Here is a 25,012-nt window from a genome sequence, read left to right as displayed (position 1 = left end):
TGGGAATTAGGAGGCTGCTAGTGGAGTCAGACAATCTCGAAGCAATCAAGATGATTTATGATAAAAGGGTTCTGTGTTTAGGGAGCCAGAATTTAGTTAAAGCAATTAAAAGAATTTGCTCCTCTTTCGATTCTATCAACTTTTACCATGTTTTCAGGAAACATAATCGGATGGCAGATCGACTTGCTGCTGAGGGCCGTGAGAGGGCTTTGGACGTCTCCATTTTCTATTCTCCTCCTGATTTCCTGTTGTCTTTGCTTTCTGAAGATATTGTGGGGGTTAGCTTTCCTAGGCTAATCCCGGTTTAATTTGTTGTGGTGTTTGTTTTGTCTTTACTTTTTTTTCCTTACTAAAAAAATATTTTAATGTATTGAAGATCTAAAAAATAAATAAATTTCGGGAATATTAATTAAAAGCACTATCCGTTCTCGAAACTAAACATTTGTTTGGAAAAAAGTTAATGAAGGCAAATGAGAGTAATAGAAGGTCAAATATCATTTGGAAGTTATTTTTTTTTTAGAGTAAATGAAGATTAATAAAAATGAATTCCTTTACCCTCCTCCAAATTGAGTGTTAATAAAAATAATGTAAAGTTCATTAATTTTTTTTATCTTTATAAAATAAATTTAACATTCATTTTTATATATATTTAAACTCTCTAACAAAATTAAACGTTAATTTTCAATTACATTTCATAAACTTCCAAACAAATTAAATTTTTAACTTTTATTTTTATTACTTTCTTAATTTCTAAACTACCAAACAAAGAACAGTATATTAAGCGTTAAAAGGAGAAGCTCATTAATTGGTTACAATTCTCAATCTCTCACCATAGACCATAGCATAGGTCAGCATTCCCAATATCAATCCATTTCGATTACTTTCTTTTTTTATTAATAGAATATACCATTATTTGTCTCGGCTATCCAATTAATTATTCTATTCCCATTTATCTCCACCTGCACCTGCACCTGCACCTTCAAAGAAGAGCAGAACAACCAACAATAATAAACCCACCCATTTCATTCACCCTTTCCTTTCCTCTATTCTCAAGGTTTCCCCCTTTTTATTTTTATTTTTACAGGTACCTCGCCCGGACTGGCTATTCATCTCTTTCTTCCTCTTCTTCTTCTTTGTATATTTGCTCAACTTTGAAGCCAGATCTAAGTGGGTATTTGTAAACTTAAAGATTCTTGAAGCATAACCATATTTTCTCTCCTCTAAATTGGTAACCCATTTCGTCATTCATTACTTTCTCTACGGAATTCAAATCGTCCCCAGATCTGATGATGTGATTTTACACTCCTCTTTTACAAAGGAAACCTATCAATTTAATTGGCTTCTTCATACACAAAAAGGGAACACCAATTCTTCCCCCTTCAATTAAGGGTGTGTCATGGATATAGATGATTTTCGATCCATTCTCCACAGTTCAGGCGTTGACGTTTGGACTTTTATAGACACCGCGATTGCGGTTGCTTCTTTGGATTTTGGGTCGGAATTGAAGCACAAGCGAGATAAGATTGTTGAAATGCTATATGCGTCTACTTCATCCGCTCGTTGTAGCAACTGCGATTTTGATGTGGCTACGATTAATAATGGCGACGATATCAAACATAATAATATTCTTGAAGGTAAAGTTGGACTTGGAATTCGGTCGCCATCAACAACGCCAAAGTCAATTCGTGGTGATGAAGATGAGGATGAGGATGATACGGACCCGTATGCAGGATTATTCGATGATGAACAGAAGAGGGTTTTAGAGATCAAGCAACAACTTGAAGATCTTGATCAGGTTTTTATTTTGTTTTGCTTATAATTAGTTATTGGTTGGTTGGATTTGAGTTTGTTTCGTTTTTGGTTTTTCAGCCTGAAGAGTACTTGGTTGATTTGCTTCAAACTTTAGCAGATATGGATATAACATTCAAGGCACTAAAGGTGAATCTTGAACCAAATTGTTTGCTTATTTCATTGGTTTACTTTTCCCAATTTATAACCATGTTGTTGTATACTATATAGGAAACTGACATTGGAAGGCATGTGAATGATTTGAGAAAGCATTCATCCAATGATGTCCGCAGATTAGTGAAGCAACTTGTCAAGTTCTGTTCTGACTTCTTTCATTTGCTGAATCAGGTTGTTATTTTGTTTCAGTTTTTGGACTTGGATGAATGAATGTCTCTGTCTCTGTGTATGTAGGAAATGGAAAGAAATTGTAGATGAATGGGTGAGATCGAATCCACAAGGAGAGCATGCATCTTCTGCTTTAATGGGTAAAATTATCATATAATAATTCATATTGCCTTTCTGCAAAACTTTGTATAAAGGAAATGGAGATGTATGAGAACATATGGAAATTTGATGATGCTGTTTTCTGCAGCTGATGGGGATTCTCCACAGCAGAAAATTCCCCGGAATGGTCATCACCAGGTCTCTTTTGCTTTTTTCTTTTATATGAGAAAGTTCAAAATTCCATCTTTTGATTCCATTCTCAGATTCTTCTATTCTTTTCCAGGTTCCTGATTTTGCATACTCTCCAAATCCCCACAGTGAGCATAGAATCAGATTCAAAGTTGCATTTAATTTAGTGTTTTACTTCTACTCTCTGTATTATTATTTTCATCCCTTTGTCCAATAGACGGGAGTTCTGGATCGGATAAGAATAATTCAGAACCAGAACGAAAGCCAAAACCGGTTCCTCGAAAAGAAGCTCCACCAAAACCTATCCAACAATCATCAATTCATGCATCTGCTTCTCACAATGCACAGGTATCAAAAGCATCAGTTGATAGGAACACAGCAGTGTTGAACTCAATTATTGAAAAGCTCTTGATATTTTGATTTTGTGGCATTGCAGAGGCAGAGGGATCAACAAAAGGAAAGTAATTTTGATTCTGATAGGCTTGCTTCTGCAAGTAAAAGGCTTCAAGCAAATTACAGAGAAGCCGAAAATGGTTTGATTTCTAACTATCCTTGGATTGGATTTATGATTGTTTGTTGGAAATTTGGGGTTAAACAAACTAACTGATTTGGAAAATTGTGTTGTGAAGCGAAAAAGCAAAGAACAATTCAAGTGATGGACATTCATGAGCTACCAAAACCTAAGAATAAGAATACCTTCTTTCCCAGGAACAAAGCAGGTGGTTCTCAAGGGGGGAGGCACTGGTGATTTTGCTTGACCAGACACTGTATTAATTAATTTATACAGAAACAAAAAAGAAGGGAGAAAATATCCAGACCCTTTTTTATCAATTTTTGTTGTTTTTTTGTTTTTCTCCTCTAGAAATCCTTATGATTGAAAAACCATAACTTTACAAAAGCTCTGCTCAAGATAAAAGAGTTGTTGGATTTTGTGGTTTCTACATCTTAGTATAGACAAACCTTGGGTAATTTGTTCAATTCTTAGCTTAACCCTTTGTGGAAATCTATTTTTCATTTGCAAAACTTAACTCCTTTTCATCTTTTTGTTATAAAATGTTTCATGGGGTAGTATCTCTAAGTAGACTCTTAGTTCATAATATAAACAATTGATTCTTTATCATTTAAATATTAAAATACATATCCTCTCCAATAATATTTTATACACTCACTCATTTATTATTAAAATTATTTGTATTGTTCTTTAATAATAAATTATTAATATATTTTTAAAAAATTATTAATAAAAAAATAAAATAAGGAGAACACTAGGAGTGGAGAGAAACTTATCAATAATAGAGAGATAATCAACACTCTTAATGATTTAAGATGTTATTAGGAATATTTTAGAGTTGGTTTTTAATTTAAACTTTTCAAAATTTAGCTTGGAAAATGTCTTTCTCATCATGTGGTACTTCTCATCATTTGGAAAATGTCTTTCTCATCATGTGGTACTTGATCCTAGACTTCATAAGAATTCTTGAAATTATATTTGTTTTAATGTAATTTTTCTTTGTTTAATGTAAGTGTATTGTGCACAATTTTAAAAAAGAAATTTAATAATTCGTAGAGTGAAAGACTAAATAATTTTTAAATTGTGATAGTTTTTTTTATTTTATTTTATAGGTTTGCTTTCGTAGCATAAAACTAGATTAAAAAGTGATTTTAAAAAATAAAACTAGGGGTATTTCATAAATAATTATAGTCTTTCTTTAATTAAAAAACAATCACAATAAAATTTATTTTCTTAAATTAACAGACTAATAGATAACTTATAGCATTTATCTAAAATATATGCCGAGAGCATAAGATATTGGAAATAAAAAGTAAATAAAACGAAAAATTGAAAATGAAAGATAATAAATGAAGAGAATTTATATAAAGTTTGATTGAATTTTCTTTCTTATTTAATTATTGTTGTAAGAACAATTATAATATCAAGCTTCCAAATTAAAAGAATAAAATATTTAAAGTAAAGTGATAATATCAAACTTCCTAATATTTTTTTTATTAAAAATAATAATAATATCTATTGTTATGCTATAAGGCTCCCACTATTTTGATTAAAGAATATATACGTAATTTACAGGGATAAATCCAAAATTTATTAGCACGATGTGTTTGTGGTGCTTCCTAGTGATTTATCAAGTCCATTAATTACCCAATCTAGAGGTGGTTATAGCTACTTTGTCACTTTTATTGATGACTTCCGTAGATATGGCTATGTCTATCTAATGAAGCATAAGTCAAGAACCTTTGAAAGGTTTAAGGACTTTAAAAGTGAAGCAGAGAACCAACTTGTCAAAAGTATAAAAGCCACCCGATTAGATCAGGATAGAGAATACTTAAGCCAAGAATTTGATACTTGCCTTAAAGAGTGTGAGATCATCTCACAACTCCTGGAACACCGTAATGGAATGATGTGTTTGAAAGTAAGAATCAAAGGATATGGTTCGTTCTATGACGAGCCAATCATCACTTCCAACTTATTTTTGGGACCATACCGTAGAAACCGCAACTTTAATCTTTAATCCTACACCAACCAAGGCGATGGAAAAGAAACCATATGAGATATAGACGGGCAAGGTGCCTAATATGCTTTTCCTAAAGATCTGGGGATGTGAGGCATATTCTCATCCAAGACAAATAAATGCGTTTTTGTGGGATACCCTAAAAAAACTAAAGGGTATTACTTCTACAACCCCAAAGAGAACAAAGTCTTTGTTGCTCAAAAGAGAGTTTTTCTTGAAAAGGAGTTCATTCTCAAGGAAGACAGTGAGAGTGGAGTTGAACTCGGGAAAGTTCAAACCCCATAAAATTCTGTTAAGGATAGTCTGGAGACTAAAGCAGTTATACACATGGATATAGAGCCTGTTCCAGTCACACAAGAAGTGAGAAGCTCTAGTAGGATTCATTAGAAGCCTGTAAGATACACTCACTTGGTAACTAACGATAAAGAACTAATGGTTCACGATGATTTTGAAACATCAACCTATGAGGAGGCTATATTGAAATCTCAATGGCTTGGATCCAAGCAAGCTGAAATGCAATCGATGTACGATAACCAAGTTTGGAACTTGGTTGATCCACCACCAGGTGCTAAGGTAACCGATAACAGATAAATTTTCAAACTAAAGGCTGATAACACCTTCAAGGGGCGACTGATAGTAAAAGGTTTCAAATAAATCTAAGCGATTGGATGAAACCTTCTCTCTAGTCGTTATCCTGAAATCCATCAAGACACTGCTTGCCATAGCCCTATTTCATGATTATGAAATTTGGAAAATGGATGTCAAACCCGCTTTTCTGAATGGAAACCTCTAAGATCATGTTTACATGTATCAACTAGAGGGTTTTGTCGATCGTAAGTATCCCGATTAGGTTTGCGAGCTTTAAAGATTCATTTATGGTTTGAAGCAAGCGTCTTGTAGTTGGAACATTCATTTTGATGAAGCAGTTAAAGGACTCTTGGTTTGATGGGCTTTGTGACACTTAGCCCATCTGTTCTTAGGGCCCGCTATGAGCTTTTGCTACTCACGTTGACTCCAACCACCATGCACGTGTTAGCCATACCGAAGTATCCTAACCCTCGACGACCCACTAGTTACTACAATATACATGCTTTGGCACGTCATACACTGTAACACTACCTCGGAGGAAGATGTGTGAATCTGGAAAACACTTTTAAGCAACTCAATATTTTATTATCCAGATTAATTAAGTAATACGACTTTAACATTTAATTATCGCGGGTGATGATCTGGTGATCAATGCTACTTATAATTCATGTTATACTAAGCAATTGTATAAAGCAAAAATAAACATAGAGACTCTATGAGCCTTTAAGAACATCCTAGTGAAACTAGATAAACTATCTAATCTTCACGAGCTTGCTTCAAGTCTCGTTGGGCTCCCACCATGGGCTTGGACCATCTGGACCTCTTCACGATCAATTACAATTTTATAAATAGAACCTATTATGAAATTACATTAATAAAAGAATGACACACATGCCATATTTCCCAAAATAATTTAATTACAAACAGACTTTAATTTAGGGTCCATAGAACTCCATAACACGTTGCTCCACGGTAAGAAATACAAATATAATGCATGATCATGACATTCCAAAATCATCTAATAAAGTTAAGTCGAGTTACTTATGGTGAAATGACCAATTTTACCATATGTGACTGAGGCCCATAAAGATCCAAACGGTTAACATTCATTTAGATGCAAAATTATAATTTTGCTCGCACTGAATTTTAAGATCGTCACATATCTAAAATTTAGCCCTCCCAATTTAACCAGTGTCACAGTCTATTGGCCAATTTCACAAATTTACCATATTTAATTTTTAACACAAATTATCAATTCGATTAAATTAATATGCATGCCAATAAAAAACGTTTTAATACCAATTAATTTTAACCAAAAGCACGTTTAATTAAACGGTATTAGGGCTCAGATTTAATTAAAATTACCCGAGAAAAATTTAAAAGGTTAAATATGTCCGAAAAAATCCAAATTTAGAACTAAATTTGGTGTTTTCGCGTCCCGAGATGGCAACCGGGGCTACTGTCCGCGGACAGCAGTCCTGCGACTGCTGTTTCGTGAATGCGCACTATTTTTTCTATTTAAAACTGATGTTGTAAATTTTTTTAATTTATTTTAAAAAAACAATTTTAGAACCAAACAAATAAAAAACACAGACAAAAAAAGAACAATTTCTACGCGAGAAATTGATAGGAAATTTCAAAACTGATTTGGAAAAATAATAAAAACCAAATCTTCTTAATTTTCAATCAATCAAAACGGACTAAACCTTGCTCTGATACCACTGTTAGAGATTAGTGCCAGTTAATCAACTGTAACGCAGTAGAATTATAGTTTAAAATATATTTATAATCCCTTATAGTTTGATCTTTGCCCATTAATCATTGATTGAATAAAACTTTTTTAGACCCGTTTAAGGATATAAACATACTGGACTATCTCTTCTAGAGACGACTGAAGAATACACAAAGTAGTAAGATATTCGTAGTCAGGTGCAAGAACAACTATCGAACTAGAACCGGTGCTTACCGAAGAATGGAATCAAAATGAAACGGTGAGATGTGTTTTGCTATATGTTGGCCGAAATCTCTAAGCTAGAAAGAGGGGGCTGACCGAAATATACAATTAGGTTTGGAGGGTTAGGGAGTTTAATTTATTGATTTACAAATTAATTAGTTACATCCTGTAAATTAATTAATTAATTAAATATTCATCTCTCCAATGTGCCGTTCTATAAATTCTAATTAAGTCTTTTTAGTTTATTATTTTTTAAGTTTATGTATTAATAGTTTGAAATCCTATTTTGTAAGTAGATTATTATTATTATATTAAATCTGTTATGAAATAAGACAAATAGTATGAATTGGAATAAGAACAATAGAGATAAACTAAGTATTTTTCTTATATTTATGCTTGTATTTCACTTGTAAGTAATACATGAAAGACACATATATATATATATATATATATACTTATGAACATATAGGTTATATAAGGACATAACTTAGGAAGTTACAAACATTCTGAAATGGAGAGTTATATTATTAAATAAATGAAGAATTACAAAGATTTACAATGGTTGCTTTTTGGATATCCATCAATTCATTCAAACACACTCTCCCTTGGATGTCCATCCACACGAATAAGGCAATGCTTCATTAAAAATCCTACAAAGTAAAACCAAGTGGAACAAAACTATTGATTAAGGGAAAAAGAGTACAGTGTTTACTCCTCCCTATTCGTAATATTACTGAAGATCTCTGAGATGATGCATGCCAATAACATAAACGAACTTCTTAAAAGTTATAGAAGGTAATGCCTTTGTGAACAAATCTGTCAGATTGTCACTTGATCAAATTTGGTGAATGTTGATTTGACCATTCTTTTGAAGATTGCGAGTAAAGAATTTTTTTGGTGAACTGTGCTTTATTCTGTCTCCTTTAATGTAGCTTTCCTTCAATTGAGCAATGCAAGCTGCATTATCTTCATGTATTCTAATCGGGGTTCTTTTATCTAATGATCTACCATATGATTCTCGTATATGCCTCCTTAATGATCTTAGCCAAACACATTCTCGGCCTGCTTCATGAATAACTATTAACTCAACACGATTTGAAGAAGTAGTTGTAATAGTTTGCTTCGTAGAGCGCCAAGATATAACTATACTTCCATATATGAATAAATAGTCTATTTGTGATCGAGCTTTATGTGCATCAGATAAATAACCCGCGTCTGCATAGCCAACTAATTAGGTTTAGATTCATATGCATAAAATAAACCCAAATCAATAGTTCCTTGAAGATACCAGAATATATGCTTAATTCCATTCAAATGCCTCCAAGTAGGTGCAGAGCTATATCTAGATAATAAATTGACAGAAAATACAATATCAGATCTCGTATTGTTAGCAAGATACATTAGTGCACCTATTGCACTAAAATATGGTACTTCAGGACTAAGAATCTCTTTCCTATCTTCTCGAGGTCGGAAGGGATCTTTATTTACATCAAGTGACAGAACAACCATTAAACTACTCAATGAATGTGCTTTGTCCATGTAAAATCTTTTAAAGAGCTTTTCTTTGTAAATCGATTGGTGAATAAAAATTTCATTTTTAAGGCGATCAATTTGTAAGTCAAGACAAAATTTTATCTTTCCAAGATCTTTCATCTCAAATTTCTTTTTCAAATAATCCACTGCTTTTGGAATATCTTCAGAAGTTCCTGTAATGTTCAAATCATCTACATAAATAGAAATGATGGAAAATTCAGTTTCTCATCTCTTTTTGGAAGCACATGGACAAATTTGATCATTATTATAACCCTCTTTTAGCAAATATTCACTAAGGCGATTATATCACATGCACCCAGATTGTTTCATTCCATATAAAGACCTTTGTAACTTTATCGAATAAAGTTCTCATTTTCATATTTTTCTCGTAGTTTGAACCTAAGGATTTTCATATAAATATCATTATCAAATGAACCATATAGATAAGTTGTAACTACATCCATTAGGCACATGCTCAATCTTTCTTGTACTGCCAAACTAATAAGATATAAAAAAGAAGTCGCATCCATAACAAGAGAATATGTCTCCTTGTAATCAATCCCAAGTCTTTAGAAAAAACCTTGTGCAACAAGTTTTGCTACATTTTTCTCATTGGTATATTCACGGTTGCCTTTGCTCTCAAAGGCAACAAAATTTTCTCTAATGCAACATCGAAGATACCGTTGTTCATCCAAGTGCAACGGTCGAAAGATACAATTAAAAGGCAAGGGAAAATAACCCTAAAGTAACTATCTTACATTTATTAATAGTTGCCTTTAGTAAAAATAGGCAACACTATTTTAAATTAAAGGCAACGTTTTTATCTAGAGGCAACACTATTTTGGGTCTAAAAGCAACGATATTTTATAGTAGAGGCAACATGTTTTTAGCCATTAGCAACACCTTTGTTTTACAAATGCAATGACATTATTTAGCAAAGACAACACTTATTTTTCTAAATCAATGATTTTTGGTTTCCAAAAGCAACACAATTTTATAAAGACAACGAATTTAATTATAGCAACAACTTTACTCTTACCTAGTGCAACGCTTTGTAACGTAAAAGCAACGGTTTTTTAACGATGTTTAGAGTTGAAGGCAACAATGTTTTGAGTAGAAGGCAACGATGTTTAAGTTTGTAATTACAGCGATGTTTAGAGTATAAGGCAACAATGTTTCTAACGTAATAACATAAAGTAATTGATGATATTTATAATCCAAAAAGCAACGCCTATTTAAATAAACATCGTAAAGCAACAAATCCAAAAGCACCTAAATATCAACATCCAAAAGTACCTAAATAATAAAATCCAAAAGTATCATCATAAGCATAAATAAATCAGTCGTCACGTTTATCTAAACATACTTTATTCTTCACTTCCTCTCTAATCTCATTCTTCACTTCGTCTCTGATTTCTATTTTGAATTCAAGATGAGAAGGTTCGAAACACTTTCGATCGTAGGTCTAATTCACTACAATGGAAGTCATTGGAATGGAATTAATAAAGAACAAAAGAAAAACTTTAATCAAATTCAGAATTTCATCCATGAATTTTTTTAAAACCACCGATCAATTAGGGTCAGGTCGAGGTTCGGGTTGGGGTCTTGTTGTCCATGACAAAAGCTAGTGAAGCTGCCAGAGGCAGCAACCTATGTGCTGCTACGTATCAGAATCTAGGAAAACAATATGTTAAGCGGGGACAATAGTGCTGTTATAATGTTGTTCTGTCATGTTGAACTACATTATTTGCAATAGATATTGCAGATTTATTGTCACAAAACAACATCATGGGCTCTAGTTTAGCAAGGCCAGAATCTCATAGAACTCGTTCAATCCACAACAATTCGCACACTCTATAAGGCATTCCAATAAATTCAGCTTCTGTGGTTGACCTTGCTACCACCTTGTGTTTTTTCCTTTGCCAAGTAACTGAGTTCTTTCTAAAAAAAATGTGAAGTAAACAGAGATAAACTTTCAATCGGTTTGATCTCTAGCCCCTTTTGAATCCATATCTCAAGGTTTCCGTTTTTGAAAAAATAAACCTTGTTAGGGGAAGGTTTTAAGTACCTTAAGATGCGATAAATGGCTGTCATATGTACTTCACTTTGGAGCATGCATAAACTTGCTTACAACACTTACTATGAATGCAATATCAGGCCTTGCATACAATAAGTAAATAAGTCTTTCAACTAGCCTTTGGTACCTTTCTATGTTTGTAGGTACTTGATCTTATTGAATAACTAATTTATGATTCATTTCCATATGAGTTTGAGCTGGTTTACTATTAAGCATGCATGTTTCAATCAATAAAATCTAACATACTTGCAACTTCAATGCCTAAAAAGTATTTTAATTGACCAAGATCTTGCAAAACTCACTTTCCAAGTGTTTTTGAAGTGAAGTAATTTCACTAGTATAATTCCTTGTAATGACCATGTTGTCTACATATACAATGAGGGCAGTAATCTTGTTTGGAATCCGTTTGATAAGGAGTGTATGATCTCCATCAATTTGCTTATACCTAACTTTTTTTTATGAAAATTAAGAATCTTCCAAAGCAAGCTCGATGGGATTGCTTCACTCATAGAATATTCTATTAAGCTTGCACACTTTGTCATCATTGTTTGTTCCTGGAGGAGGATCCACAAAGAGTTCTTCTTCAAGATCTCCATTTAGGAAAGCATTCTTCGCATGAAGTTGACATTAGGGCTAGTCTTGATTTCCTGCTATAGAGATAAGCATCCTAATGGTTTCTATTTTTACTAGCGGAGCGAACGTATCCCCATAATAGATTACATGCTTCTGTGTATACCCTTTTTACAACAAGTTTAGCCTTATAACGGTCAACATTTCCAAGAATTTTTTGAACTAATATGGAATCAGAAAATTGAGAACCACGTAGCCTTACTTTGTTTGCAATGGAAATCAATTTATCAGAGTACTCCTTCACGGCCTCAGAATCCTTCATCTTTTGGAGCTCAAAATCTCTTACCAGGTTTAGAAATTGCATTCCCTTAGTTCTTTCATCTCCTTCATTAAATTCCAGACTTCAAAGGCTGGTTTGAATGTCATAATTCTAACAAAGATTTGAGGGGAGACCGCAGCAAACAACGTAGCTCTTACCTTCGATTTTCTTAATCACTTCTCCTTGTGATACTTGCAAGTAATGGAGGAACTTTGTAGTCCTCCTCAACGACTTCCTAAAGATCATTTGACTCTAGATGTGCCTCCCTCCTAGCTGCCCAGATCTGATAACTGTCACCGTAAAAGATTGGTAGATCAGTGAAAGGAGTTTCTGAATCCATGAAAGAAGAAAGCGGGGGGAAAAAGAGAGAAGAAATTATCTCAATCACAAGTCCCTTAAGAATATTAACCCTCCCTGATACCATTTTGTTGCAATGGTTGAATGATAATATATCATTTCATCTGATTAAATTTCTTAAATACCAAAAAAAAAACTACATCAAACACGTGCTCATGATTCGCATATGAACTAAAACACCTAAAAATTAGTGAACTGCTAAAATACCTGCCCCAAATTACTTATCACCGCTCCTTTTAGACTTTTTTGCCCTTCTCATAATTTTGATTACGAGTCGGAAACATTAAGATTTACATCTTTTTATCAAAAAAACTCATGAAAATAATACATATTTTTCATGACGATTTTGCATTTTTCGTCACAAAAAATAGGAGAATTTTTCATTTTTCGTCAAAAAAATTGAATGATTCAATATTTTTCGTCACTAAAAGTTTACGATTTTGCATATTTCAAAATTTGGCCTGAACGGATGCGGCATACCACCCGACCCATGGTGAGAACGGATGCGGCATCCCGCCCGACCCATGGCATCCATTCCAGCCATGGGTCGAGTGGTATGCCGCATCCGTTTAGACCAAATTTTGAATTTTCTCTAAAAAAATTCGTGCCAAGGACAAAATTGTTCAATGGGAGCGGTGATGAGTCATTTGGGGCGATAAATAGCAAAAATCAAAAATTAGCAACCACTTACCATATCAATTGAGCCATTAAAGAAATTAAAATAAATAAAATAAACAACAAAAACACGTTCAACAATCTGTTTGTCAAGATATAATCGACAAGCAAAACAGAAATTGAGAGTATCATGGTAGAGAAGACTAAGGTGCTGTTTGATAAAACTGAAAATTAAGTACTGAAAAAATAAGTGCTGAATTTTAAGTGCTGAATATTATAAGTGCTGAAAATCTTGAATGATATAACTCTTATAAAAATATTAGTTGATAATATTTAACTTAAAACGTTAAGTTAAATATTTTGACTTATCAAAATAAGTGATTTTTAATTTAATTAACCAATTTAAGTGGTGGAGAAGCAATCGTTATCAAAAGCACTTAAATTAAATAAATGCTTAACATTTTAATTTAAGTAATTAAATGCTTTATCAAACAAAGCCTGCCTAAGTTAACGGGAGTGAAAATGTGAAAGTTTCTGGTTGAAAGGGAGAGAATCTTCGGAACTAAGTATCTTGTAAATGGAAAGGTATGCAAAATGATCATAATGTCAATTATGCTAGTACTATTATTATTGAGAAGCTCAAACTGATATTTAATAACCTTATCATATGCATTCAACCCATTTTTTTAGGGAACATTGGCAGTTAACTAAACATGATCATAATGATGTTAATTAATGTAGATATTCGATTCATTTAAGAATGGAAATAAGGTGGCATTAGTAAGTTTTCCTGTTGAACACATTTAATTGTAATTTTTGGAGTACGTTGGTATAGACGAGGAGAGAGATATTGTTCATGATAGCCGCGATAAGTATAGATGGCAACGGGAAGGAGATTATCTAACAACTGCAGATATCCAAATCGACGGGGACTGAGAATAATCGCAAAAAAAGGAGATGGGCAAACCTAAATGTGGATGGGGATGAGGATTTATGTCCATCCCAGTGGGATCCCCACCCCGTTGCTGTATAAATCCCCATGGGGATCCCCGAAATATCTCCGTAGAAATCTCCAAATAAACTTTTTAATTTTAAATATCACTCAGAGTATATGAATAAGAAACCAATGCTTCAAAAGTTTAATTGATTGGATGTATTAGAAAAACTCCTTAAATGTGATGCTAACCGGTATCATTTTGAACTGATTTCTCCAAGTAGACGCATATAACGTCAACACTAATACCTTTGACAAATAAATTAAACAACAAAGTAAATGCATGATCCCAAGGGTTAGACACATACAAAAGCTTGCAACATATCATTTTAGAAGGGTGTTGTTAAATCCAGCCCCAATTTCCCACCCCTAGCCCCGTGGAAGGACGAAATTACCCTTTCATAGGTTTTGGGGTGGAAAAAGTTATTTTTTTTGCTCTCTCGATGCACGGGCGTATGGACATCACGCCTCACCTCATGGTGGGGCGTGTGAAGATCACGCCTCCCCGTGTGGTCGGACGTGATAGCCCCATGCCACACCGTGTGGTCGGACGTTGAACTATCACGTCCGACCACACGGTGAGGCGTAGGGCTATCACGCCCGACCACACGGGGAGGCGTGATGTTCACACGCCCGTGTATCGAGAGAGCAAAAAAATAGCTTATGAATCCCGTAAATAGACCGTTAAACCCGTAAATAGTCCGTTAAGCCCATAACTACATAAATGTACTTAACAAAAAAAAATTTAAAAACACAAACTAAAATAAACATTAATAAACATAAACATTTATAAACGTAATAGAGTAAATTTAATATCTACAACAAAAAGTGTTTAAATGTATGAATGTCTACAACAAAAAATCAGCTCGCCCGATGCCACGCATCCATAAACTCATCCATCTCCCTCTTAATGCGTGGAACATCCTCGTCAGATCGATGGGTAGCCGATAGTTGGGTGACACGCCACAACCAGCTAACCCACTGAAAAAAAAGTAATAAATAAATATTAAAAATTAAACACATATAAACTAATACTAAATAATAATATTAAATAATAATAAACTTACAAATTCGCTATTGGCGCGAGCATGCTGTACCGGTCCAGCCTGTGGTGCATGAAGGAGATGGGGATGCGAATATTGCCTATACCAATCCATATAAGCAGGATCACAGGCAGTGGGATCGTATCCAACTGGTCGGCATCTCCTCCGATCAATGCCCCGAGCCGATGGAAATCTCCGCCAGGTGTCCTCAACTGTGACTAAGGAATGCGTGAGCCTGTACGATAACGACTTCCATGGTCGTACTGCTTTATCAGGTCTAATACGCTCAGCTGGGATAGGCTGAGTATATCCGACCTGTCGCAGCGCTCGGTCGGGCATATACGGCTCGACGATGTCTCTACACCGTATCCAACCGGCGTAGGACACTCGAAGCCGATCATCATCGGCGACAGGACCATAAGACAACCACGTCACCTGGAAAAAAGTAATACTCAATAAAAAAATAATATACTATAAATAATAATTAAATAAATTCTAAAATTTTATAAAATACCTCTGCCGCCGTCATACGATCCAGCTGCCCCCGAAAGATATCTAGTCGGGCGGTCGTCTTGCCTGGTACCCCAACCTCCCATCTCAGTGCACGGACATGGTCAGCTGGGATCAAGTGAGCTCCTCTATGTGGCCGAAAAACCGGAAAATACTCATATATCCATGCCTGCAGTAGGGTCAAACATCCGCATATACCTGAACAGTCTCCTCTGCTCGCTATCCCCAGCTGCCGGTACAACATGGCTAGTGTGGCAGACCCCCATGATAGTCCAGCTGCCCCGCTGACACCGCTGTAAACCTCATGAAGATGGGCCGGCCTAATCCTATCTCCACTCTTGTCAACAAACAGAATGGATCCAAGCATAAGCCACATCCACGCTGTGGCCCGAGTAGCGTCATCCCTACCCTCAGCGAGTAGCCCCTGTACAGCCTCAACAAATACACCTCCACCTGCCCATAAATGACTAGTCGGCAACAGAAGCTCAGCCTGACTCACCCCAAACATCATCATGCACATGGCATGAATCGAGTCAGTAGGGGGAGACTCGGACACCATCGGACCGTCGATCGGGATCCGAAGAATCTGCCACACATCATGCAGCTGGATAGTCATCTCCCCGAACGGCATGTGGAAGGAGTTCGTATCGGGCTGCCACCGCTCCACGAACGCAGTCAATAGCGGAGTGTCGAGGTTCTTAAACATGGCATGTGGAAGGTGAGACAAACCAGTCCTCTCGATCATCTCCCTCAGCTGTAAAATGACACATATACAATTTATACAATTACTGAATGTTTTGTATGTTTATAGTTAAAAATACAAATTACAACAAAAATTGACACACTATATTATTCTTACCTCGGGTGACGCACCAGTAAACCACTGACACAAATCTCGGCATGCTGATGATCTGTTGTAGCATGTCAGAAACGACCGAATCTCTCCTCCCAACATCCATGAGGCAACATGTCCTAGAAAACTAGGAATCACGGAACCATCAACGGGACCACCATCAACCGGTGCAGTAACTACCCAGCTCTCGTCCTCACTAGCTTTGGGACGTTTGCTTGTCCCTGAAAATTATACTAACTTATATTAAAAAATACAAAAAAATTATACTAAAATTATACTAGATTATACTAAATTATACTAAAAAATATTAAAAAATTATACTAAAATTATACTAGATTATACTAAAATTATTAAAAAATTATACTAAAAAATACTAAATTATCCTAAAATTATACTAAATAATATTAAAAAATACTAAACAATACTAAAATACTTGTACTCGCAAAACGACCTCCTACGCGCTGGGTCGGCTGTCTCCCCGGGGTCGGCTGCTCATCGCTCTCCTCAACCTCGTGATCATGTGCAACAGCGGACTGTCGCACTGACCGGGCTGCCACATCCAGGTAGTCCTGAAAAGAATCGCTATCGGGCTCTCTGTCATCAAAATCAGTCGCCCCCTCTGAGCCATGAATATCGGCCTGATCCGCAATCGGCCCCCTCCTCACCTACTCCGTCGCAGCCCCTCTCCGCCTACGACCAGAAATATCTATACCACGCAATCTCGTATGCCGTGGTGTATCATCCTCGTCGTCCATATCTAGACGACGAGCAGATGACGGGATGGATTTCCCACCCCTAGTAGGCCGCTCCGTCTACAAAAAAAAATTACACTAAATTAATAAAATTGTAAATAATGTAAATTATACTAAATTTATAAAATTATGCTAAAATACTACTAAACTAATAAAATTATAATATAGTTATTCTCAATTTATACTAAAATTACACTAAATTACTAAAATGTTTACTATAATTAAACTAAAATTACACTAAATTACTAAAATTTTAAAAAATATTAATTTTTATACTAAAATTTATACTAAATGTTTACTAAAATTACTAAAATTTTAAAAAAGATTAATTTTTATACTAAAATTTATACTAAATGTTTACTAAAATTAAACTAAAATTACTAAAATTTTAAAAAATATTAATTTTTATTAAAAAAAACGGGGGCGTAAGGGAATCATGCCCGAACCATTGGTCGGACGTATGCACATCACGCCCTATCAGTGGTTAGGGCGTATGAGCATCACGCCCTACCATTGGTTCGGGCATGTGGCTATCACGCCCGAACCACTGGTCGGGCGTGATACTCATACGCCCGAACCGTAGATCGGGCGTGATGTTCATATGCCCGACTGCGATTCCGGCCGAAATTTTTAAAAACCACAACAGATTCAATTCGATACAAAAATCAACGAAATAAAATGGTAAATCGTACCATTTTAGCTTTTCCTTTACGGTTTCTATCACCATCCATGATTCGGCTCACTAATTTGAGCAAAAATCGTTTCAGCTTCTTGAGAGGTTTTGGGTTTTTTGAAATTTAGTGCAAAGGGTATTTCGGTCTATTCACAGGGCTAGAACGAAACCACATAATGGAAACACTTTCATCAGTTTTAACAGAAATGTGAGCCTGCCACTATCCTACATCGAAAAATTAATCTAATGCATAGGCTCACCCAGTAAACTAATAAATTTGATTTCTTTGGAACAAAAAAAACTCTTGGCAGAAGATTTATCAAAATTGGTACAGCTGTAATTGCAATACACAAAATGGCCTATCAAACTTCAAAGATTAAGGAGTACAATAGTATACACATGTGGATTCAATACATCAATCTGGTGGGGATTCTTTTTAATTAATTTTATTTTATTGGGCATGGGAACCCCGTTACCAGTGGGGATCCGCATGGGGAAGGGATGGGGATGAAAGTATCCTGGATTCCCCAAAATCATCTCCATAAACATTGGGGACAAAGTGGGAAATGCATTTCCGTCCCAACGCCGTTGCTACCCCTACTGACAAGTTTCCATGTTAAAGTGAGGAATCTAGCATGGTATAGACGGAGGAAGATGGTGTTTTTGAATCGAGGAGGTGATGAATAAAGAAGAAATTCCATCTAACGTCAAAATTCAACGTTAATTAAGGTACATAAAATGCAATGCAGATGAACAAGCAAATCCATTTTTAACAACTTTTCTATGTGAATTCTAAACCATTATCTTTAATTTCATGTTTTAAAGCCGAAATAAGTCAATTTACTTGCCTGCATCACTGCTCATAAATGCCACTTATTTAATGTAATACTAAACCAGAACTTGAGGCCAATTCATGACCAATTTCTCTGATGAACTCAGAAAATATAAAAAAAGAATAATCTTACGTATGCTGATATTGCAGAGTTGTTTCAAAATGATCAGCTCCGCATCCTCACCCCACCTGATTTTGCTGTCTTTAGCCTACCTATTATTCCATCAATCAGCTTGTTTGGGTCATTTGAACCAGAACCATTACCATCACATTCCTCAGCATCAGGGTCTGCAACAAAACAATAGCTCTTCTGAGGTCTTTGCTTTTTCCCATGTTTTTCTAATGAAGTTCCACTCTTACTCCTCGTACCAGATTGATTACATGTTTGTTTACCATTACTGGAAGAATTCATCATGTCTTGCACGTTTTCTGATTTCTCCTTCCTATTGACACCATCCTTGCTACTGTACCATGAATCAAGAATTCGGAGCAATGAGCTATCTTCACTGTCCATTCTAGACTTTGCTTGCCCTTGCAGTTGAGCTACAGGCGAGGCCTCTCCTTCTGACTCTGAAAATTCATCGTCACTCACAAAAGGCTCATACTGAGGGTATGCACATTTTTCTTCAATAGGACCCAGTTCTTCCCATGTAGAGTCGGGTTCATCACTCTGCAATGTATCAGATAATTCACTACCAGAAGTTGCAGATGAATGAATGCTATTGCTTTCGCAGCTATTGGGTACATCACCCACTTTAGGCATCTCATCAGAAGGAACCATAAATGTAGACTCTACTTTCACCCCTGGTATTATCTGTAGCAATGATGCCAATTTATTGTAACCGAGTTTTTGAACGTCAAGATCATATCCATACCTCTCTTGGAAAAGAACTTTGAAACCGCTAAGATTATATCCTTCTGGAAACTCCTTCAATATCTCACTCACAAGCTTTTTACAGTCAATTAATGTCTTCTTTTTATACCTTCCTGAAGGTTTTGTACAGCCAACTGGTTTAGAGTCTCCAGCATGAGAAATATTCTCAACACCTCCAGGTTTTCCATCTTCCTTGTGGTCCGGCTGCCTCTTTGTATCAGATTTTAATGATGAGCTTGAAAAAATAGACGCCAATCCACTTGAAGTATGAGAATGACCAGAGGAAGCATGCTGCCCAGAACACCTAGTAAGCTTGAAAGGTGAAGCTTCAAATGGATATTCTTCTACCCATTTCTTCTCTGAGACTAGAATGTCAACCAACTGAAGGACATCACTTTCCGTTAGTGTTTTGAGAATCAAAGGTCCATCCTTTTGCATATATGTAGCCATCTCTTCTCTGAGAAAGCACAAATAGAAGTACGGTCAAAAAATGATTTTGGTTGATATTCACCCCCAAATCAGAATCATAAAGTTAACCTACTAACTTTAAAAAATTGTTCGCATTAAAATTTAAACAATGTGTTAAGCGTGAACACTGCTACAGAACACGCTCAATGTGATAAATGAAACTACTCCTTTTTGGCTTACTAAATTCCTTTTATATCAACAGTAGTAAATTCTTTTCGACATCTATTCACACTTCTAAGAGTTTAAAATAATCTTATTGATACTCAATCTTCAGACTTCAATCCTATGGAATTGTGAATGGTCAAAGAGGCTCCTACCAAATTGTATGCCTTTTGTCAACTTCTAAAATCTATGCTACAGCCTGATAGTGTTGTTAATAGCTCTAGGCACCCTTGAGACGATGAGACCTCACATCGCCTGAGGTGCTACTTAAAAACAGGTGAAAACATATAACAAAATAATATCTAAGTTCCACAAAATAAACATCGACTCATATAAGGCAAATTTAATCTTCTTATGATTACAGAACCTTTTATTTTATTTATTTATCCTTACTTTCTAGTATTTGAGAAACTGGCTATCTTCAGTCTTTTTCTTTTTGAAGAGATAAACATCTCTCCCCAATTAATCTTCTAAAGTTTTGCCAATTTCCTATTCATCCTCTTTCCTCAAATATATCTAATTTGTTTTGAAACTAAAATCCGGTTTTCAAAATCAAACCATTAATAACGATTTTGTTCCCTAACTTGTATATTCTCTTTCCAAAATTGTATCTAAAGTGTAAGGTAGCAACATCATAATTAAAAGAAATTAATGTTTCCTTCCACAAATAGTATTTATAGCTCCTAACGTGACAGGAAATTAAAAAAGCACGCATTTATGCGCCTTGCACCTGGGCTGAGGTGCTCACCTAGATGGCACCTCACCCAGGGATTCTGAGGCGCTCCGGCCTTGCCTTGCCTCGCCTCGACTGAGCGCCTAGGAGGTGCCTCAAGGGCTTTTAAAAACACTGCAGCCTGAAAAGAAGCTCCAACCAGTTAAAAAGTTCAATGCAATCTTGTAACATGATCATTGAAAAAAATTCACAGCCAATCTCTTACACTTGCTAATCCATTCCATTACTTGTCTATTTTCTCTAACATGTGGACATATTTATATCATCTGCTAAGCGGTCAAGCCTTGTTTTCCTATAGTTTATGCATATCAGTTGGGCTTATCTAATAGAGAGAGACTGATAATTAAACAAACTTCGCAATTTGAAGGATCAGAGGCCAGCAAAAACGGCCTAAAACCTAGACTAATCCAAAAATTACAGCATCAGATAATCATATTTGCAACTGGAAGCAAAAGAGAAAAATTCTTATACGTCTTAAGAGTTTTTGACAACTCCACTTTGATGGAAATAAGAAGTTGAAATATAGTAACCATTTTTTGAACATCAAAATAGAACAAGGTGGATACATTATCAATACAATCAATCACATGGCGAAGATCCAAAAAGCTAATTTTGAATATGTATATATAGGTAGATAAGTTTGTGAACCTGGTCTTTGATTGTGAAATAACAAGGGATCCCTGCTCTGAGTTGAAAAAGGAGTCCATGTCTCTCCAAAAAGAATCCTCAGAAAATATTTCATGCTTTCCAGAGTGACTTTGTATCTGTTTGGGCTCTAACCCAGGTTGATCAGCCGTTACATCAGGGTCAGGACTCTTGCCCCCAACCTTACACCATTGCAAAATCCGGTTACGTAAACTTGGAATTTTCCCTCTTTCTCCATCATAAGGATCCAAACTTATATTAGTTTCTTTTACTGGGGTTGGTCCACTACTGGATAAAGAGTTTGATGTGGGAGATACTGGATAACTTTCTTGACTTGAGGGCTCTACAATTTTTTTTTCATCTTCTGTCTTTCCAAGGCTATCTACTTGTGGACCATGTTTGTCAATCGCAGAACCATCTTCGGTTCTCCCAAACCATCTTCGCCTTATTTTTTTAAGAAAACCTACTTCTACTTCAGTTTTAGAATCTTGTTCAATGACAGGTGAAATACTATCCCCACCTACTGATGAATTAGCCACTTCCACTACTTCATCATGTGAATGGAAAGCTACACTTTCTTTCAGAGGCTTTTCATTATCCATGCTGACAGCCTCATCTGGGAAATTTCGGACTTTGCTTGCAGAGCCTTCTGTGCTTGATTCCAAGGATGAAGACATTAATGGATCCTTCACCACAGATTCAGAAACAGATATTTCTCCTCCTTCTGGCTTTATAGGCTCAGGATGACACTCTATTCCATAACTTGTTAAAGGATCATTGGATAGACATGAATTGGGCTCCACTGGTTTAGGTTTTATACCAATACCATGTATAATATGTGCCCCATTAGAGGTTTGTAGCTTCAAAATATTTGGCATGGACATGAGAAACCGGTAGAACCTTCGATATCCATAGTAATCTCTATCAATGAAATTCAATTGAGAACGAAGATCATCAATTGTGATTCCTTTAGGGTGCGAACTCAATATATCCTTGATCTGCTTCATGACTGCTTTTGGTACTGGACGAATCTTATTCAACTCCTCAGTCTGTGGAAGTGTTGGTTGTTCGACTGAGAATGGGTCTTCGAGAGAAACTGTATAATTGCCATACCAAGAACCATAGGGACCATCAGGAGGTTGGTTAAAAACCTTTCCAGTTAAACAGTCCCCTCTGACCAATGCATTCCAGCGCCACATGACACTTGCTGCACTGCAAAGAACACTAGGACAATGATCTACACTTGCCAGCATTATATTGTAATTACTCATCCTTAATCGGTGAAGAACGCTAGCAAAGTCCCTGTCCCCAGAAATTAAGAAAAGATGAGCAGGTGGTGGATTTTGGGAAACCCAGCACATAAGGTCCACGAGAAGAGACCTATCAGCACTGTTTTTTCCTCCTGCAATAGAGTACTTGCAAAAATGAGATGCCTATGGAAAATGTTTACTTCAATAATGAGAGAGTTAAGGTGCTTTATGTTCAATCATCTTTTCCCCCATGGATGTTTTTCTTTATATTCTTTTGTGAATAGTGTATAGCAGCAACCGAAAACAAGTATTTCATATGTAGAAAAACATTCCATTCCTGTTAAACATTCAGTACAATGTAACATACAACTTTCTTGTCCAAGTATTACAGTCTTATCGGAAGGACAATTTTTTTTTCAAAATGGGGCAAAAATCTTGTCTACAGTAGACCCAATTGTACAAGGGAATGCCATTATTTATGATAATATTAATAAATAAGGTGGTACAGATGCCACTTCAGATTACATACCCGTAGATGAATATGGTAGATAAGAAAATTCAGAAGCCTTATGCTAAACTGACACTGTAAATCCTCTAAAGATGGAAAGAGTTTTAGTCCAGTAGAATTTTTGAAGAGCAATGGCCAACAGGAAGACGAAGGGAGAGACAGGTTAAATAGGAGGAGAAAAAATCACCAAAATACATCTCAAAAGAATAGGCAAAAGAAAGATTAGTCAATATGGGCAGAAGACTGATTTTATATAGTAACAGAAAATTACTTATGACGTAAGCAGAACGTTAACTATGAATATTAGTAGCAACTTCATGGAGTTAATAATTCAAAGATAATCAACTGCAAAATAGAAAAAGATATGGGGTAGGACAATTTCATATAAGATTGATTACAACAGAATAACACAAAACATAATTTCCGCACCAGAAAATATCAAAATAAATAACACAAATTGGTAATGTAGAACATTAATAGAACCAAAGAACCCTTATTGAAGAAAAAAAGAAAAGGCATCCTAATATAATTTAAAAAATATGCAATAAGTATGAAGATTCCTAGGCAGCCTTCCATAGCTGAACCAATTGTTGTACCAATTCAGATTTCTATATTAAAACATTATAGAAAAAAAAGGCAGCTTCCTTCTTCAACATTTAAAAGTAGAGAACATCAACCCACAATTTTTGATAAACTGAGGATACCATTCTCCTACATTAAAAAATAAATTTCAGAACATATTCGTTTATTAAAAAAATATATTTTTCATTTTTGACATATAAAACAATCAATAGTTCAGCTACTAAATTCAAACCCGAAAAATAAAAATAAAAAAGTAAAGAGAATAACGATAAGAAAAGTAGAAAAAACCTCGAGGAACATGAGTCAATTGGATTCCAGTGGAGGTAAGAGCCTCCTGATTAACCCTTGAAAGCTGTAAAACATCACCGAATGCTGTAATTTGAATAGGACCTTTAATCCCCGTTTCCCTAATTGCAGCCGTGATCGTTGGCGCAACTTTAAACACATTAACACCAGCAGGCAAATTACAATTCTCAAAATCCCACCATACAGAAACCCTCACATTCCTCGACTCCTCCTCTAGATGGCGCTGGGGGAAGTTGAGGCGGGAAGGTAGAGTTGAAGAAGAACAGAAGTGAGAAACGAAGATCGAATAAGGGAATGGTGAAGAGGGGGAGGGAAAAAGGAGAGATTTTGAAGAGAAGTGTCTGATTGACATGATCTATAGTTAGGGTTTTGGGAGATAATTGGAAAAGGAATTTGCGTCATTTGGCGGAGATGATGGGTTTAAGGATCACAACCAGCATTGTACGAGGAAGGAACGAACATGAAGAGTGGCTGGAGATGTAAAACCCTCGTTAAAGCCCTGCAGCACGTGCTCTGCACATGCTGAACTGATTCCTGGACCGGACTGTACCAAATTTGATGAAGCCGATTTCTAGAAATACTAATGGGCCCTGAGTGTGATGGGCTTTGTTGTGTACATTATGCCCATTACTATTAGGGATAGTTAGTTAATAGAACTCACACTTGCTCTAAATAAATACAAGTGTCTCACAATGCTAAAATTAATTCTCATTATGTCCCACAAACGATAACTGCAATATTTCCCACTTTTGGAAGATAACTGCAGTATTTCCACTTTTGGAAGGAAAGAAAAATATTATTTCTTTCTATAACATATGAATTAATTTCACATTCTGCAGGTGAGACATTCTATTACCAATATAAA

The 25,012-nt window shown here is 35.5% G+C and overlaps 3 protein-coding genes across 3 annotated transcripts; 1 reads left to right on the top strand and 2 right to left on the bottom strand.

Annotated features, from left to right (window-relative positions):
* Window positions 1–913: 913 nt before the first annotated feature.
* LOC136230182 (probable mediator of RNA polymerase II transcription subunit 26c) lies at window positions 914–3,362 on the top strand. Its single transcript, XM_066019162.1, has 9 exons — window positions 914–1,795; window positions 1,870–1,938; window positions 2,020–2,102; window positions 2,200–2,273; window positions 2,381–2,430; window positions 2,516–2,549; window positions 2,639–2,769; window positions 2,858–2,954; window positions 3,051–3,362. Exons 1-9 carry the CDS (start codon window positions 1,397–1,399, stop codon window positions 3,167–3,169), a joined length of 1,056 nt encoding a protein of 351 aa, XP_065875234.1. The 5' UTR covers window positions 914–1,396; the 3' UTR covers window positions 3,170–3,362.
* Window positions 3,363–14,720: 11,358 nt separating this feature from the next.
* LOC136228985 (protein MAIN-LIKE 2-like) lies at window positions 14,721–17,021 on the bottom strand. The gene is made up of 5 exons (XM_066017499.1): window positions 16,802–17,021; window positions 16,369–16,583; window positions 15,514–16,263; window positions 15,024–15,434; window positions 14,721–14,937 (listed from the first exon to the last, which is right to left on the bottom strand). Exons 2-5 carry the CDS (start codon window positions 16,462–16,464, stop codon window positions 14,818–14,820), a joined length of 1,377 nt encoding a protein of 458 aa, XP_065873571.1. The 5' UTR covers window positions 16,465–16,583; window positions 16,802–17,021; the 3' UTR covers window positions 14,721–14,817.
* A 1,461-nt stretch (window positions 17,022–18,482) lies between these two features.
* Window positions 18,483–24,618, bottom strand: LOC136228984 (uncharacterized). The gene is made up of 3 exons (XM_066017498.1): window positions 24,130–24,618; window positions 21,505–22,903; window positions 18,483–19,950 (listed from the first exon to the last, which is right to left on the bottom strand). The coding sequence occupies exons 1-3, from the start codon at window positions 24,497–24,499 to the stop codon at window positions 18,786–18,788; spliced, it is 2,934 nt and encodes a 977-aa protein (XP_065873570.1). The 5' UTR covers window positions 24,500–24,618; the 3' UTR covers window positions 18,483–18,785.
* Window positions 24,619–25,012: the final 394 nt, after the last annotated feature.

The sequence above is a fragment of the Euphorbia lathyris genome, chromosome 5 (genome assembly GCF_963576675.1).
Source record: "Euphorbia lathyris chromosome 5, ddEupLath1.1, whole genome shotgun sequence".
NCBI classification, from domain to species: domain Eukaryota; kingdom Viridiplantae; phylum Streptophyta; class Magnoliopsida; order Malpighiales; family Euphorbiaceae; genus Euphorbia; species Euphorbia lathyris.
The sequence above is the reverse complement of the archived record's forward strand: the minus strand, read 5'-3'. Positions and strand labels throughout refer to the sequence as shown.